At 38.4% G+C, this 18,883-nt stretch overlaps 1 protein-coding gene across 1 annotated transcript in view; it reads left to right on the top strand.

Annotated features, from left to right (window-relative positions):
• Positions 1–18,883, top strand: part of Cog5 (component of oligomeric golgi complex 5) — a 279,550-nt gene that overhangs the window by 26,762 nt on the left and 233,905 nt on the right. Inside the window, exon 6 of the mRNA XM_055624641.1 lies at positions 2,026–2,146. Within this exon, the coding sequence (XP_055480616.1) occupies positions 2,026–2,146 (121 nt within the window). The remainder of the gene's footprint in view (positions 1–2,025; positions 2,147–18,883) is intronic.

The raw sequence follows: 18,883 nt of genomic DNA, 5'->3' as shown, positions 1-18,883 counted from the left end.
CACATAGTGAGATACTGTTTCTAGTAAATAAATAAAGACAGATATGTCCAAATGTTTAATTTCTACATGAAAATTCTTATTCATCTTATGGTTACATGAAAAGCAGTTAAATAAACATGTTTAATACTTCAGTGCTTCTAACTGTGTCTGTAAACAATGTGTGTTTATGTGTGTGTGCTTTGTGGAGTGTCAGAGTGTGGCTGGGATGGTTCTAGTGTGCTTTGTGTTTACCTATAAAACGATTTTTACACCTGGATGGTTAGTGATGTTGTTTTCCTGAAGCTTCTAATTCTGTGGTGTGTATGTGCAGATATGTGCACATGTATATATGTACATATGAGGCTACAGGTGTCTGGTGCATTCCTGTTTCTTTCCACCTTGTATTTTGGAGATGGTGTCTTACTAAACTTGGTGCTCAACCCTTTGGCAAAAGTCAGCAATCCCTAGGACTCCTCCTGAATCTACTTCTAAAGTGCTGGAATCTGGATTTTTATGAGTTGACAGTAATAGAGGGATCCAGACTCAGGCCGTCAAGTTTGTGCGCCAAGCATTTAACTGTTATCTTCCGTTGACCCTGGACTCTCTACTTCTTTTTGATACCTTTTAGGGTTTTCTTTAGTAAAAAGTCCTTGCTTTTCAACTAGCCTGTGTCTATAGATCATCTCTGTTTTGTCATCACTGTGGAGGCTGGAGATAAACTTCAGTCTGCTTTTTCACCTCACTCACCTGAAGGCAACAGCTCTGCACCCAGTTTCTGCGTTATGGCCAGCATACAGATTTGAATTTTTTTTAAACTTCAGTTACATTTGGGAATGAAAAAGAACTGGGAAATTACTACTAAGCTTTTTGAGTCTTGTTTTACTAATTTTCTTTTCACTTTAGTGATAAAATTTGTTAGGAAAAGTCAAGCAGATAAACATAGTTCACTTTTTTTCTTTTTTTAAAAAATTCTTTATTAATTACACTTTATTCACTTTGTATCACCCCTGTGGTTCCCTCCCTCCTCCTGTCCCAATCCCCCCCTTCCTCCACCCTCTGCACACATGCCCATCCCTAAGTTCACTGATAGGGGAGGTCTTCTTTTCCTTCCTTCTGATCCTAATCAATTAGGTCTCATCAGGAGTGGCTGCATTGTCTTCTTCTGTGGCTTGGTAATGCTGCTCCCCCCTCAGGGGGAAGTAATTAAAGAGCAGGCCAATCAGTTCATGTCAGAGACAGTCCCTGTTCCTATTACAATGGAACCCACTTGGATATTGAACTGCCATGGGCTACATCTGTGCAGGGGTCTTAGGTTATCTCCATGCATAGTCCTTGGTTGGAGTGTCAGTCTCAGGAAAGACCCCTGTGCTCAGATTTTTTGGTTCTATTGCTCTCCTTGTGGAGTTCCTGTCCTCTCCAGATCTTACTGTTTCCCACTTCTTTCCTAAGATTCCCTGCACTCTGCCCAAAGGTTGGCCATAAATCTCAGCATATGCTTTGATAGTCTGCAGGGCAACATAGTTCATTCTTTAAGGACTAGTGAAGTTGAGAATTTTGAAGACTATTCCCCTAGACACTGAGGAAGAGGAACTGGAGTGGAGGCAACACAGCTGTTGTCATTGGTGGCTGCACATTGTCATCACCTGGGGATGACGAGCAAGTAGAACTGATATGTGGGTATCAGATTCCCGTTTAACTACATAGAAATACAGTCTTAGCATTGGAGCTTCTTGAACCTTTCCATTTGAATCAATATGAAGTTAGACAGAGCCTTTGGCCTAGAACAGGCTTGAAAAATTTTCACCTCATAGTATCTCAATCTCAAATTTTCTGTGTTTAGGATAAGCTGGCGTTTATCTTAAAGGTTAAATACGGAATTGTGGATGTTCTCTTTAAAGATATGTGGTTATTTAGGGGTCTAGTGGGAAACAAAAAGACTGAACAAATGTTTTCACATCTGGAAAGAGTGGCTTCACAGATTAACCATAATCACAATAAAACTTCATGGAGCTTTTGCACTTTCTTCATCCTGTGTCACTTGAACAGGTTGCCTGTGATTTGCTTCGGAGAATAATTCGCATCTTATATCTTGGTAAGAGACTCCAGGGACAACTGCAAGGAGGAAGTAGAGAGATAACAAAAGCTGCTCAGAGTCTCAATGAACTTGGTAAGTCCTTTCATGATTAAAAATTGGCAGAAGTTTGACAATTTTAACTCAGTTGATTTGTTGGCATATATTATCACTATTAAGAAATACTACTAAAAATTTTAAAAATGGCTGTTTATAACATTGTTAGAAGTGAAGTTTCTCTTCAGAAAGGATGTATAAAATTACATTTTTTGAAAGCTCTGTTTACTTTAGAAATGATTGTATGGTAAAATTTTGCTTTTTTTTGATGAACAGGTATGTATGTATTTTAACACATACAATCTGAGTAACTGGGATCACAGTAATGATACAAAACACTTTCAACTATCTTGAAAGTATGCTTAGCATCACTTGTTGATTAGAACTACTACTTTCCCTCTAACCAGAGAGCCACCATAATTTTTATATCATGGTTTTGTCTATTAGTGACATGTAAATGCAGTCATAAAGTCTGTAACTAAAAAGCTTCAATAGAGCCTGGCAGAGTCTGATCTTCAGTTTCCCCATCCATCCATCCGTCCATCCATCCATCCATCTATCTACCTACCTATTTTTGAGACAGGGTTTCTCTTTGTAGCCTTGGCTGTCCTGGACTTGCTTTGTAGACCAGGCTGGCCTTGAATTCACATGGATCCACCTGCCTTTGTCTCCCTGAGTGCTGGGATTAAAAGCGTGTGCCACTACATCTGACTCATCTACAGATTTTAATACCTTTGAGATTTATTCAGATTGTTGGGTATGCTAGCAGTTTGTTAGAATACATTCTATGCTGTATTGAGGGTTGTCTTTTGAGTCACTGGTTGGAGAAGAATTTGAGTTCTTTCTAGTGTTCGGTGATTGTGAATACAGTGGCTATAAAGGCTTGTGTGTAGATTTTGCTGTGATTTCTATGAAGGAAATATCCAGTAGAAATGCTGTTATTTAGGTGGTAAATCCTGTGTTGATGTGATGTCTAGATGAATTTATTCATTCTTTTCTTAGATATTTAAAATAGGCCCTTGACATTCAAGACTTTAGAGTTCAGCATTTTGCTGGCTAACAAGCTTCAGGTTCCATAGCTTTTCAGGGGAAAGTTTGAAGAGCTAGTGAGTACACATTGAAAAGGCCAGCACCTGGGTTTTGATGAGACTTTGTTGTTGGGTTTCTTGTTTTCATTGGGTATCCAGTAATTTTTAAGAAGTGAAAACATTTGGTGATGTTTAGTCTTTTATAGAGTCAGAAGGTCTTTAATTATGTAAGTCTTAAATATTGATGGTTTGCTTACTCTTGGTGTCATGGTTATGCCACAGTAACACCCAGGAAAATGTGTTTGACATATTCTTTTTGAGTTTTTCTGGTTTTGATATTTTAGTTGCAAAGTCTAGCTCTAATGCAGTGGTTCTCAACCTGTGAGTTGTGATCCCTTTGGAGACACATATCAGATATTTACTGTATAATTCATAACAGTAGCAAAATTACAGTTATGAAGTAGCAGTGAAATAATCTTATGGTTTGGGGGGGCTGTACAGTTCCACAACATGAGGAACTGTATTAAATGGTGGCATCATTAGGAAGCTTGAGAGTCACTACTGTAAAGCTTTTTTTTGGGGGGTAGAGATTTGTGTAACAACAGATCCCTGTATATTAAGTTAGATTGTCCAGCTTGATCAGGGTTGCAGCATTAGGAAGGTTGAGAACCACTGTTCTAATGTTTATGTTACATTTTTATTGATGAATGAAATGCAGTAGCTTTTCCAAACCATGCTTCAACATTACAATTTGTGATGTTTAAATATAGACATTGGTTAGGCTACTCTTAACACTATGCTATTTATTATGCTGGAGTATATTATATCAAAAGCTTGTTTTTCAAGCAGTGAGCAATATTTGAGTGTTTTTTTTAAGGTACTTTTTATTTTAAAAATCTAAAATTTATTATGTGTCATGTGCTTGAGTTTTTTGTTTGGATTTGGAAGGTTGTACTATATTCTTGTGCACACACATACATATATACATACATGTGTGTAATAATAATAATCAAAGAAATAGTGGCTATCAATTTGAGAGTGGGAGAAGCATGGTTAGGAGTAGGAGGGAGGGTATGTGGAAGGATCTGGAGAGAGGAAAGAAGGGGACAATGATGGGATTCTATTTCAATTAAAAGCATTAACAGATTTAAAAATAGTATATTATATATATGTGTACTGCTTGTAAGTTTGTTACTTTTTGTCATTTGAAATAAAATAAACATGGAGTCTATTTTGTGTTTATCAGCTTCTCCTTGGTATGTGGTCTTATCAAATGAAAGTCTCTTCTCACTTAGGGGAAGTGTTCACTTCCACTTCTCAATTCTGGGATTTCTGTCTGGTTTGAACATGTACAAGTCTTGTCACAGTCTCTGTGAGTTCATATGTGTATTAGTCCTTTTCTTGGAGTCTTTTACCACCTCTGGCTTTTACAAAATAACACTCTGTGTGTGTGTATAATGTTTATTCTGATAATGCTTTATGTCAGCAGAGTAAGAGACTGGAGATTACAGAGGGAAAAGTGAATTTTAGAAAAGTCAGAGACAGAGAAGACGTCACGTACTGTGCAGCAGTTACAGCATAATGGAAGCTGTACACAAAACCTCTCTAACATAGTCACCTCTTATATGACATGACAAGTTTTCCTTCAGTAGAACCCAGTTGTGAGAACAGGGTGGAACTGCAGAGCAAGTGGCCAGTGTGCTCGCAACAGTTCTTACACTGTGCCTTCTTAATTATTTAGTGGAAGTCATATTTTCCTGGGAAACAGTGTTAGGAATTTGGTTTTGTTGACCATGTTTTCCTTTTTTTAGTTATTATTTGTTTTTTTTTCCGTTTATTGAAAATAGATTTTTTCCCCCTCACATAATATATCCTGATTATGTAAGGTTCTCCTCCCTCCAATCTTCCCAGGTCCTCCCCACCTGCCATCCTTTCTGGGATGCCCTCCCCCTTTCTGTCTCCTATTAAAAAACAAAGAGCAATCTAAGGGATAATGATAAAACAAAATGAGATGAAATGAGAACTAACACATCAAAATTGGACAAAACAAACAGAAGGGAAAGAGCCCAAGGCACAAGATGCATTGGCCCACTTGTTCACACACTCAAGAAGTTTCATAAAAGCACTGAAGGAAAAGAGCCCAAGAAAAGGCACAAGATGCATTGGCCCACTTGTTCACACACTCAAGAAGTTTCATAAAAGCACTGAACTGAAAGCCGTAATATATATACAAAGGACATATAGGGTAGAGAGAGAGAAAAAAAATAGTAACAAAATTAAATAGATACAAATAAAAATATGATAGAATAAAAAAGAAAAGAAAAAGTTGTGACGTGATATTATGAGACAAGCAACTTCCAAAGATGCCATTGATCTTGTTATCTGTGTGCTGGGCTTGTAGCCTACCCTTAAGAGTAGTTTGTTTCCTCTTGGAGAAAAGGAAATTTTCATGTGCAAATGGTTATCAGTTGGAGATACCTTCTGGCTTAGGGAAGGGGTCTTGTGTCCACTTCTTTCAGCTCTAGGACCACATCTGGTGCAGGCCCTGTGCATGCTGCTTCAGTCTCTGTGAGTTCATCTATCTGTCAGTCCTGTTGATTTGGCCTTTTTTTTCTTGGTGTCTTCCACTGCCTTTGGCCCTTGCACGCTTTTCGATTCTGCAGCGTTCCCTGAGTCCTGACTTGAAGACATTTCGTTTAGGGCCAAGTGTTCCAAGATCTCTCATTCTTCATTATGTCTGGCTGTGGGTTTTGTTTGTTCCCAGTCTGCTGAAGGAGGAAGCTTCTCTGATGAGGGCTGAGGAAGGCACTGATCAATCCCTAGCTGGAATGGCCAGTGTTGTTTACATAGTGTGTTCTTACAGAGGGTGTAAAAGTTCTAGTATGAGCTATTAGCTTTGCTTAATAATTCTCAATTTTTATGGCGCAAAATGTATCTGTAATAGTCACTAAACATAGGTGAAAATTATCCCAAGGTTTAGTGTGTGCATTTGTCTTAGTTAGGTTTTCTATTGCTGTGATGAAAATACCATGAACAAAAAGCAAGTTGGAAAGAAAGGTTTATTCAGCTTACACTTCCAGATCATAGTCCATCACTGAAGGATGTCAGGAGAGGAACTCAAGCAGGGCCGGAGCATGGGGGCAGGAGCTGATGCAGAGGCAATGCAGGAGAGCTGCTTCCTGACTTGCTTGTTGCAGCTTGCTTAGCCTGCTTTCTTATAGAACCCAGGACCACCAGCCCAGGGATGGCCCCACCCACAATGGGCTGGGCCCTCTCTGGTTGATAACTAATTGAGAAAATGCTATACAGCTGGAGCTCATACTTGTATTTCCTCAACTGAGGCGGCTTCTTCTGTGATGATGCTAGCTTGTGTCAAATTGGCACACTAGACTAGCCAGTACAGAATTTATCCTCAGTGACAATCCATCAGATTTAAAAAAGGCAAATATTTGATTATGACTATTATGTTTTAGAACCAATAGATATGGTCATAAAAATAGTGGTATGTTCTTTAAACCTCTCCCTAATATAGTATTGGCTTTACTGAACAGCTGCTCTTTCAGAGGACCCAGGTTCAATTCCTAGCATCAACATGGAGGCTTACAACTAGAGTCTTTAACTCCAGGGCTACAGAATGTGATGTCATTTTCCAGCCTCTACCAGGCACAGGTATGCTGGGCAGACATACATGAAGGTTTAGTTAGTAAAAAAAAAAAAAAAAAGAATGGCTGGTTTGTCTTTGAAATATAATAGAAGTAATGTTAAATGGAGGTGGCTCATATATACTCTTTCTATTCCCAAATAATTATTGGATATAAGAACGTTTTATATTAGTCAAATTTAGAATAGTAATGCTACCTGGTCATTTCATTTGTACTTGACTTTTGGAATCCACAACTATTAACCGTTTTATTTTGAAAAGATATCTTTGAAAATTTTGATTAAAGACTGAAATCAATTTCATATCTTTTTTTTTCTATTTAATAGTTTTTCTAAGACACTTAAAAGAGCTGTAGAGACATTGTGTTCACTGAAAGTTTTCTATTCACTTTAACAAACTTATATGGAGGAGACTTCCTACAATCTTCAGTGGATTGATGGGATTTGCGAGCATTCTAGCTGTGTGTAGTTTACTCTTGTCTTGTGGCCACTTGAGTAAATTTGCTCTTTTTTTCTGATAGGTGACAGTGCTATGCTTTCCAGGTCTTATCCAAGTTGGGGAACTTCCAGCATGAATTGAATGTTGTGGTAAATTGCTTCAGAATTAAGATTTGTGGGACTCTAAAGTAGGAAAGCAAAGGGAGAAGAGTTAGATGAAGGAGCTGTTTTACACTGAGAAGTTTATTCAGCCTTAATTAAAGATAGGTTAGTATTCTTCCTTTAAGAAAAAGTAAGAATTTGCTGGATAGTATTTACTTTAAAAAATGACTTTATTAATTGGTAGCAGTTCTATTTAATGGTACAATTGCTGAGCACTTAAACAGAATTCTTTTGATCCTAACAACAATGTGCTAATGTGATGTTTTAACCCACTATGAACTACTTAAACAGTATAGATGCTTGGATAAGTTAGAAAGAACAGAAGTTTATTCTTTTATCATTCAAGATGAGACATTGTCATCTCATGAATGCCTTCTTGCTGTGTCTGCCTGTGGCAGAAGGGGCAGGGCTAAGGGGAACTCTGTCTCACATGGGAGAAGAGAGAAAACATACTTCTACAAGCCCTTTTAATAGGAGCATTAATTTGTAATATCTGCTAGAATTGAGCATCATGACACGGAAAGCCTGGCCTACCAATACTGTTGTATTAGGGATTAACATAAATTCATATCATAGCAGTAATGTCATGCCCAGTGGTTTGATTTCTGACTTCAGATGAGCAAAATTCAGTAAGCAGACTGTTCTAGACATTGTAATGGTCATCTCAAAGATGTCCATGTCCCAATTCATGGCAACTATGAATATGTTATTTTGAATGGCAAAAGGACTTTGTCATTGTAGTTAAAATATGGGCTTTGAGACAAGGAGGTTACTGTAGATTATTCTTGTGTTTCACTGTCAGTTACTAACTTCTTAAAAAAAATGGAAGAGGAAGGCGAATGGGTCAGATGGCAAATGATGAAGACAAGAAAATGAGCCATGAAAAATACGTGATCTGTAATTGTTGGTGTTGAAGGTAAAAGACAGGGGCTGTCAATCAGACAGGGGCTGTTAAAGGGGCTATAACAGAAGTTGGCAGCTGCTCTCAGCAGATAACAGGGAAGGAAATGGGACATATATTTTGTGGTACTGGGGACTAAGCCCAGAGCCTAAAGGAAATAAGGATATATTTAGTCAAGATTTCATTGCAGTGAGCAGGAAATTTTTTATTGAATTTTCTGTCGAGGTTAAAGGTTAAAAAATGTTACTTATTTATTACATATTCTGAAGAAATCTTATGATTTGGAGGAAGAGAATGGTGAGCTATTTAACTTTGGTCTCGTACTAATTTGCTTAATTGAAATTAGTTGGCTTTGCCTTGTTTATAATTTAAATTTTGAGAAACTATTCTAATTTTTATCTATTTTACTTAAAAAATGTTTATCGGGTTTTGCCTTCATGTATGTCTACGTACCACGTGTATACAGTGCTCATGGAGGCCAGAAGAAGGTGTTGGATGTCCTGGAACTGTATTTGCAGATGGTTGTTAACTCTCCATTTGTGTGCTGGGACTTGAATCCATGTCCTCTGGAAGAGCAGCCAGTACTTTTAACCACTGAGCCATTTCTCCAGCCTCCCAAAGTCTATTCTAAAAGAAGTTTGAAAATGTGTAAGTCTTGAGCATTGTGGGGAAGGCCCAATCAGTAAAGTGATTGTCACACAATCATGAGTATCTGGGTTTAGATTCCCAACACCCATGTAAAAAGTTGGGCATGGCCGCATGTGCCTTAATTCCACTGTTAGGGAGGCAGAGATAGGAGCATCCCTAGAGCTTGCTCGTCAGCCACTCTAGCCAATTAGCAAGTTCCAGGTTCATCAAGAGATCCTATCACAAAAACTAAGGTGGATGGAGAATGCTTGAAAAAGATACTCAGATTGATTTCCAAAGTGGTTGTATATCTGGTGCTTTTTCAGACAATTAGGAATAGTGCTACCTCAAGATCCAGCTATACCACTCCTAGGCATATACCCAAAAGATGCTCACATATACAACAAGGACATTTTTTCAACCATGTGCATAGCAGCTGTATTCCTAATGGCCAGAATCTGGAAACAACCCAGATGTCCCTCAACTGAGGAATGGATACAGAAATTGTGTTACATTTACACAATGGAATACTACTCAGCAATTAAAAGCAAGAAAATCATGAAATTTGCAGGCAAATGATGGGAACTAGAAAAGATCATCCTGAGTGAACTATCCCAGAAGCAGAAAGACACACATGGTATATACTCACTCATAAGTGGATATTAGACATATAATATAGGATAATCATACTAAAATCTTTAAACCTAAAGAAGCTAATCAAGAGGGAGGACCCTGGGTAAGATGTTTAATCCTCATTCAGAAAGGCAAACGGGATAGACATCAAAGAAGGTGAAAACAAGGAACAAGACAGGAGCCTACCACAAAGGGTTTTATTTTATTTTTTTATAAGCATAACGTGGTTTGATTTCTTCTTTTTTATTTTTAATTTATTTTAAATTTTTTATTTTTTTTAATATTAGTTACAGTTTATTAACTTTGTATCCCAGCAGTATCATGCTCCCTCATTCCCTCTTAATCCCACCTTCCCTCCCTCATCTCCTTCCTGCCCCTTTCCAAGTCCACTGATAGGGGAGGACCTCCTCCCTTTTCATCTGACCCTGGTTTATCAGATATCTTCAGGACTGGCTGCAAAGTCCTCCTCTGTTGCCTAGCAGGGCTGCTCCTCCCTTGGGGGGCGGGGGAGGTCAAAGAGCCGGCTATTGAGTTCACAGAGGGCTTTAATACGGAGCAGGGTATTAAAGTCGGTGCTGAGACTTATAGCCAAACTTTGGGCAGAGTGCAGGGAATCTTATGATAGAAGGGGAGATACAAAGGCCTGGAAGGGTCTAGAGCTCCACAAGGAGAACAACAGAACTAAAAAATCTGGTCCTAGGGGTCTTTTTTGAGTCTGATACTCTATCCAAGCACCATTCATGGAGATAACCTAGAACTCTTGCATGGATGTAACCTGTGGCAGCTCAGTCTCCAAAGTGTTCCCTAATAAGGGGAGCAGGGACTGTCTCTGACATGAACTCAATGGCTGGCTCTTTGATCACCTCCTCCTGAGGGGGAAGCAGCCTCACCAGGGCACAGAGGAAGACTATGAAAGACAGTCCTGATGAGATCTGATAGGCTAGGGTCAGATGGAAGGGGAGGAGGACCTCTCCTATCAGTGAAGTAGGGAAGGGGCATGGGAGGAGATGAGGGAGGAAGGGAGGGACAGCGAGATCAGGACGGGATGAGAGTGGGGGCAACACCTGGGATACAAAGTGAATAAATTGTAATAAATAAAAAATTATATTAAAAAAGAAAAAGATACTCAACACTGACTTCTGACTTCTACATGCTCATGCTTACATACCTGCAAACATGCACAACCATACACAAAGAAAGATGGGGGATAGATATTATTTCTTAGTAGATATATTAAGTCATTAAGGTAGTTGTAGGCTCTAAAGCAATGGTTTTCAACTTGTGGGTTGCAGCCCCTTTGGGAAATATCTTAGTTAGGGTTTCTGTTGCAATGAAATTACTATGACCAAAAAGTAAGTTGGGGTGGAAAGCGTTATTCACCTTATACTTCCACATTGTTGTTCATTGCTGAAGGAAGTCAGGACAGGAACTCAAACAGAGCAGGAACCTGGAGACAGGAGCTGATGCAGAGGCCGTGGAGCAATGCTGCTTATTGGCTTGCTTCGCATAACTTGCTCAGCCTACATTCTTACAGAGCGCAGGACCACCAGCCCAGGGATGGCCCCAGCCCCAGTGAGCTTGGCCAGTTCTCATAGAACACTAATTGAGAAAATGCTGGAGCTCATGGAGGCGTTTTCTCAACTAAGCTCTTTCCTCTTTGATGACTAGATTGTGTTAAATTGAAATACAAAATCAGCCAGTTACAGGGGTCACATATCAGATATCTTACATAGGAATATATTTACATTATGATTCATAACAGTAGCAAAATTCCAGGTATGAAGTAGCAACAAAAATAATATGGTAGTGGTGTCACCATCACACGAGGAAATGTATTAAAGAGTGGCATCATGAGGAATTTCGAGAACCACTGTTCCAAAGCTTTTTTTTGGGAAGAGACTGTATAACAACATTACCCCGTGTGGTAACTTAGCCTCTCCTGCTTGATCAGGCCTAAAAAGTATACCCAGGGTGATCTGTTCTTCAAAAAATAAAACAAAAAACATTCCAGTCTTTCCCGTATATACTAAATGTGGTTATATGGAGCAGAGGCTAGTTAAAAGTTACTTTACTGCCATATTGTTACTGACAAAAGTTTGGGAATCATCAAGAATAGTCACCTAATTTAAATGATATAGAAATTTATTGCTAAGACTAAATGATGACATTGATATTTTAAAGTGAGTCAGACTCTAGTAATGAAAAAGAAAAGCTAAAAAGAAATGGTTAGGGAGATTTTCACTGAGAGCAAATGAGTATATACATCTTGTTGAATGTGTACTTGTAGGCTAGTTGTTTTAATAATGGTCAGAACAACAGAGTGTTCATAAATTTTTCATTCATCAGAGTGACACATTGTTAGCACTTTAGAGACTCAGGAATATAAAATTATACTTGAAATGATTACAAAGATTTCTGTAAAATGTTCGCAAAATTTAGATTGAGACAGGAAGAGATGAGCTTTGAAACCATTTAGATCATGGTTTAAATTCCGTTTCAATCTGTGTTGGTGACTGTAGATTGAACAACTTCTGTACCATATCTAAATGACTATTTAGGAGATTTAATGAGGCAGAAGTTATAGACTGCTTGTGTCCTTGCCTGGCATATAGCAGGGCTCCAGAGATTGCTTTTCTCTCATCTTTTCTTTCTTTAGGACTAAAATATGAAAAGGGAAATTTTTTCACATTTAAGGTCACATTGGACATATGTCATACTCTGTGGTGTGTTTCACTTCTCTGCATTCAAAAGTGCATTTATCAGGATATCGAAGCAGATGATGGGATTCATAGCAAAACTGGGCAGAGTGCAGGGAATCTATGGAAGAAGGGGGAGACAGACCTGGAGGGGACAAGAGCTCCACAAGGAGACCAACAGATCCAAAAAAAATTGGGTTCATAGGTTCATACGGAGACAAATCAACCAAGGACCATGCATGGTGAGGACGTAGACTGTAGCCCATTGACAATTCAGTTTCCATGGAGGTACCTTAGTAAGGGGAGCAGGGGCAGTCACTGGCATGAACTTGGTTGCCTGTTCTTTGATCACCTCCCCCTGGTGGGGTGACCTTACTAGGGGACAGAGAAAGAGGGTCCAGACAGCCCTGATGAGACCTGACAGGCTAGGATCAGATAGTAGGAGAAGAGGACCTCTCCTATCCGTGGACTAGGGGAGAGACATGGGAGCGGGGAGAGGGTTGGGAAGATGGGACTGGGAGAAGATGAAGGAGGGGGCAACAGTCAGGATACAAAATGAATAACTTGTAATAAATAATAATACTAGAATAATTTAAAAAGCGCATTTACAGTTCTAGATAAAAAAAGGTTGTTACTTTTATACATACATTCCTCAGGGATCCCACCCGCCACCCCCAGACAGGGTTTTTATTCTTCCAGCCCAGTTGGCATGGGTCACATTGTGTAACCCAGGCTCACCTCAGATTTGTGGCATTCTGCCTGTTTCAGTTGGGATTATAAGAATGGACCAGTATTCCTGGCTTTTCTCATGGATTTATTTTCTGAGAAAAAAATATTGAAGTCTTACTTTACAGATTTTCAAGTTTGAGATGGGTACTGAAGGATAATAAAAAATGTCTATGAAAAGCAAGCCAAAATTCCTGAAGTACCTACTGAAGAAAGAATTCATAGTGAATTCCTTTTTATAATTTATTTCTTTTAAATATGATTATATCACACTGAGTGTTGGCAGCACATGCCTTTAATGTTAGCCGTTGGCAGAGGCAGGCAGATGTCTGAGTTCGAGGCCAGCCTGGTCTACAAAGTGAGTCCAGGACAGCAAAGGCTACACAGAGAAACCCTGTCTTGAAAAACAAAAACAAAATCCCAAACAAACAAAATACTTTATTATACTGGGCAATTATGTGTCATATTACAAATTTACTGTAGAATCCAAAGGCTCTTGAAGTTTCATTTAAGACTGAAAAGCTCTTTTCCTTGATGTTCATTGTTTTTTTTTTTTTTTTTTAAATAAATAGTCCTTAGAGTATACAATTGAAGTGTATGGGTATTCTCAAATATGTATTTAAAGTGACAGTTGAGCTTCTGTATTCACTCAGTGTTGACTTTCTTTTTCCTTTACTAAAAGGAAAACTGTTTTCCTGGGGTTTTCTCTCTGTGAGACAAGAGTATATGAATTTGGGTGTTTTGTAAACTTGAATGCAGTAGGTTCGCCAGTGGAAATTAAGATCTTTACCACTTCAAAATATTAATGTTATGATTGATATCTATTTCATGGATTTTTATTTTTTTTTATTGCATTTTCTTCATTATTTTTTCCCTGTAGGGTACTGCACTTTAAATGTATTATTTTTGTGCTTCTGCTTGCGGCATGGTACACATGTGGAGTTCAGAGGACAACTTGTAGGAGTTTTGGGAATCAAATTAGGTTGTGAGGTTTGGTGGCAAGTCCCTTTACCTAGTGAGTCATATTGGTGGCTCTATTGATAATTCATCTAAACCTTTTGAATTGTAAAATAGTAGTGTGCTATGAAAACTAGAATATTGAGATAAATGTTAATTTCTAAAAACTGCAAAATCTTACATTTTTACCTAGACTATTATTAATATTTTGGGAAATTCATCTCCTGTCTGTTTGACTATAAAACCCAGATAGAGAGGGAAGGATGGGGTTTGTGTTTGCTTTCTACCAGACATGTACGTGCGTTGTACACCCTCCCCTTTGCCCTTGCTCTCTTTCTCTCCCTCTCTCTCATATGCAAATAAAATGCATCCTCAAAGTTACTTTTTAAATGGAATGAAGTTGACATATATATGTCCTATATGTATATATGTATATCTTTAATCCTGACTTGACTATGTTCTTATTGTCTGTGGTTGCATAGCTTTATATATGCCATTGTTTCACACTAGTAAGTTAACCATGTTCTTTTCCATGTTTTATAAATGATCTTGCTAGTGGAGGCTTATTTTCTATATTATATAGATCAGCCAGGCATTTTCTAATTTTATTTTTTAATATTTTTTCTAATTATACATGTTAATCTTTTACCTATTGGGTTATGTTTTTGTCTTTCCACAGTATTTGAAACATATTCACCTTGGTATTCTTCAGATATTTTTATGACTTCATTTTTATCCATGCGTAAGTTATTTGGGTATAGCTCGCTCACACAGCAACCACATTGCACTCAAAGCAGTACCTGTGGTTGCCTGGAATATAAGGAGACTTTGCTTCCTGGAGCCGTGAACTTACTGACTCTGGGAACAGATAAGCATTTTATTTAATTTTTATTTTATGTACATTGCTGTGAGGGTGTCAGACCACCTGGAACTGCTTATGGACAGTTGTGAGCTGCCATGTGGGTGCTGGAAGTTGAACCCAGGTCCCTTGGAAGAGCAGACAGCGCTCTTAACCACTGAACCATCTCTCCAGCCCTACAGATAAGCATTTTAACCTCAGTGTTTCACACCTTAGTTGTCTAGTGAGTAGAAAATGTCTGTTATTTTATACTTATTTGCTTGGGTTTGAGGGGGTTGTTTGTTTTGTTTTGTTTTTTCAAAACAGCGTTTCTCTGTGTAGCTTTGGGTGTCCTGAACTCGTTTTGTAGACCAGGCTGGCCTTAAACTAAAAAAGATTCCACCTGCTCCTGCCTCCCTGAGTGCTGGCATCACAGGCATGTGCCACTGCATGTGGCTGGTTTTTATTTTTTTGAGACTAGGTTTCTCTGTGTAACAGCCCTGGCTGTCCTGCAACTCTGGAAACCAGGTTGGCCTTGAACTCACAAAGATTCATGTGACTCTGCCTCTCAAGTGCTGCGCCACCACCTTCTTGGGTTTTATTTTTATTAATTACAATACAAAGTTTATAAACAATACAAAGTTTATTCACTTTGTATCCCCCCTGTAGCTCCCTCATCCTCCCCTCCCAATCCCATTCTTCCTCCCTCTTTCTCACCTGTGCCCCTCTCCCAGTCCACTGATGAGGGAGGTCTTCCTCTCCTTCCCTCTGATCCTAGTCTATCAGGTCTCATCAGGAGTGGTTGCATTGTCTTTCTCTGTGGCCTGGTAGGGCTGCTTCCCCCTCAAGGGGAGGTGATCAAAGAGCAGGCCAATCAGTTCCTATCAGAGACAGCCCCTGTCCCCATTACTATGGAACCCACTTAGACACTGAACTGCCATGGGCTACCTCTGTGCAGGGGTTCCAGGCAATCTCCATGAATGGTCCTTGGCTGGAATATCAGTCTCGGAAAAGACCCCTGTGCCCAGAGTTTTTGGATCTGCTGCTCTTCCTTGTGGAGCTCCTGTCCTTTCCAGGTCTAACTATCTCTCACTTCTTTCATAAGATTCCCTGTACTCTGCCGAAAGTTTGGCTATGAGTCTCAGCATCTGCCTCAATACCCTGCAAGGTAGAGCCTTTCAGAGGCAGTCTGTGGTAGGCTCCTGTCCTGTTCCCTGTTTTCTCCCTTCTCCGATGTCCATCATCCTTGCCTTTCCTAATGGGGATTGAGCATCATTTTGCTTGGGTTTTTAAAATGGACTTTCTCTTTTAAACCTTGGGATTGAGTTTCTTATTACATTTTTGTCATTTTCTGTTTACTACTATTTTTAGTTAGATTTCTGAGTGTTTTAAGTTGAAAAACAATCTTTTTTTTGTAGATGTATTTTTGCAATGTTTTGTATAACTTGTGAGATAGCTCTGGTTCTACATTTAATAAATGTTGCACTTGCAACATTTCTTTCCTCTTCCTCCTTTTACTTCTTCTTCTCTCTCTCTCTCTCTCTCTCTCTTTTTTGAGACAGGTGTCTTTTAAGTCTGGCTGTCCTTTGATTCCTTATTCTCTTGCCTCTACCTCCCTATTTGTTTGACTATAGGCATGTACTATTATATCTGGCTTTTTATGATTTTCTGTTAAATGTAGCTATAAATAGCATATCTGGAGGAGGAAAATTAGTGGAATTGCACATTAGGAAGAGAAAAATAAAACTTTTGAGGGATTGCTAAGCTCTGATTTGGTCTCTAACATTGAAGTAGTCTAGATATTGAAGGCCTAAATGTGGTAATAGAAATAGGGAGTGAAAATACTTCTTTTAGGTGCCTTCACATATGTTTATATCTAGGAAGACATTTACTGGGCTTAGGGACTGAATTGTTCTTAAAGAGTTAAAAATGGACACAAAGTTAGATAGCTACGGAAGAGAGAGATCTGGGAAGAGCTGGGGATAAATATGACCAAAGCAGATGGTGCGACACTCAAAACTGTCAGAGAAGTAACACAAAATGTAAAGCAATGATAAAATACCTCTACCATGAATAGAACTTTGCTTCCTGGACCTATTTTCACACATATGAGCACGTGATCACCATTATTGTAAACGTTATTAAGAATTTAAAAAGAAAATGTACTCAACATCTAGTGTTAAGGATGCTGTTAAAACTCTTTATTGTTACCTACTCTTTGGTGACTAAGTATTTCATGATGATTTAGATAATACTAGAATACCTAGGGAAAACCACTAGGAAAGAAAACCCTGAACAATATACAGAGAAGCAGATGTGACTGGATCAGAAAACCATCGCCAGGTAGACAAATTCTAGATTCAAAGCAAAATGTAGCCATCAGAAATATTTATGAAAAATAATTGTATGCATGAAGATTGAAGTCTGAAAATAGAAAGACAGCAAAATGCTTAAGAAAATAAAAACAACTAAATTTTCTTTGTGTGTGACAAAATGAGATTATAACCCATTTTCCTCGCTTTTCTCTGTCTTCATACTCAGTCTGGGTATTGCTCAGACTCGTTCCCTGATATCAAGCTGTGCTTCTTGCTTCATGCACTTGTTCATGTTTCCTTTGTGTGATCACCTTCCTCTCTATCTGCTTTCACAAGCCAGTCTCACTCTCATTAAAAGTTGAAGTGCCAGTTCTTTCTACAGCTTCTTTGGGACTGTGCTCTTTTTCCTTTGGGCACCATTGCTATTTTTTTTTTTTGAGTTTTATTATATTTATTATATTGTAATATGGAGGTTGCCTTGTACTGTGGAGGTTGGCTTTTGTAAACACATAGAAATTCACTGTGTTTAGATTTGGTGTGAGGACTGACTGTTATCATAATGACCTTTTTAAGTGTTTCCTTTAAAAAAAGTGCTTGTGAGATGATAGATTTGTATATGTTGCTACCTAGAATTTATGATTTATGGAATGGTTTTATGAGCACTTACAAGATAACAGACCTGTATTCATCAGTAACTAGGACTAATGATGACTGCTATTTGGCAGTGCTGGGTAGTTTGTGATTCTACCTACTGGGTCCTTTGGCATATATTACTCATTAAGCTCTAAGAAACATTTATGTAGCTTAAATTGTAGAGTTAAACCAATAAACATTTTTGTTAATGTAGATTATTATATCTAAAAGAAACAGCATTTTATAGGCTAGAAAATTATTTTTATAGTGTATTAGACAGGAAAAGTTCTTTCTCTGTCTTTGGTCTGTGTGTACTCTACATCTTTTGATCTCAGGGTACAGTTATATTAATGAGAATTTTAAGCTTTAGGCAGAGATTTTTCAAGTTAGTTAACGAAACTTGAATTTGTTTGCTTGCCATTTCACAATTTCTTTACAGCCATCTTTGTGCAAAGGTAGAGTGGCATTCTAAATGTTACCACCCTAAGCTCAGCTGTTTTACATACCTTGGTTCATATTTAACAGTATCTCTGCCAATCATTTTCTTCTAAATTGTGAGAGGGAAGTTGTCTGGGAGATATTTCTTAAGGCCAGTCAGTCCATGTATTACTCTTAAGTAGTAAATATTGGAAGGTTGTGAGGTAAGGGAAGGAGAGGAAGGATATGGGCTGGAGACTTTTTTTTATTTTTAGGAACGTATCTTTTTATTCACTTGGAAGTATTCTATTAGTTTGACTGATAGTAACCCACTAGTTACTAGTCAGTCAAGACCTCCTGTAACATTTTACAGATTATTCTTGAATTCAGCCAGCCTTAACCATGATTTTTAGGAATGAGAGACTGCTTTTTGTTTTGTTGTTGTTACTTTTAAGTAAATTCTGTAAAAAAAAAAAAAAAATCTGTTTTTTATGTTGTGTGTATGGCTGTTTGCACAGTAAATATATGTGCATCTAGTAGTAGAAGAGGCCAGAAATGGTGTTGGAGCCCCTGAACTGGAGTTATAGATGGTTGTGAGCTTCCATGTGGGTGTTGGGAACCAAACCTGGGTCCCCTGCAAGAGCAGCCAATACTTTTTTCTGCAGAGCCATTGCTCCAGCCACTTCCCCCAACTCCTCCTTCCCATGCAGAGATAGTTGGTTTTTTTTAATTCTTTATTAATTAC

This window comes from Psammomys obesus, unplaced genomic scaffold, assembly GCF_907164565.1.
Source record: "Psammomys obesus unplaced genomic scaffold, mPsaObe1.curated_primary_1811, whole genome shotgun sequence".
NCBI classification, from domain to species: domain Eukaryota; kingdom Metazoa; phylum Chordata; class Mammalia; order Rodentia; family Muridae; genus Psammomys; species Psammomys obesus.
This window is presented reverse-complemented; position numbering and strand designations above follow the sequence as displayed.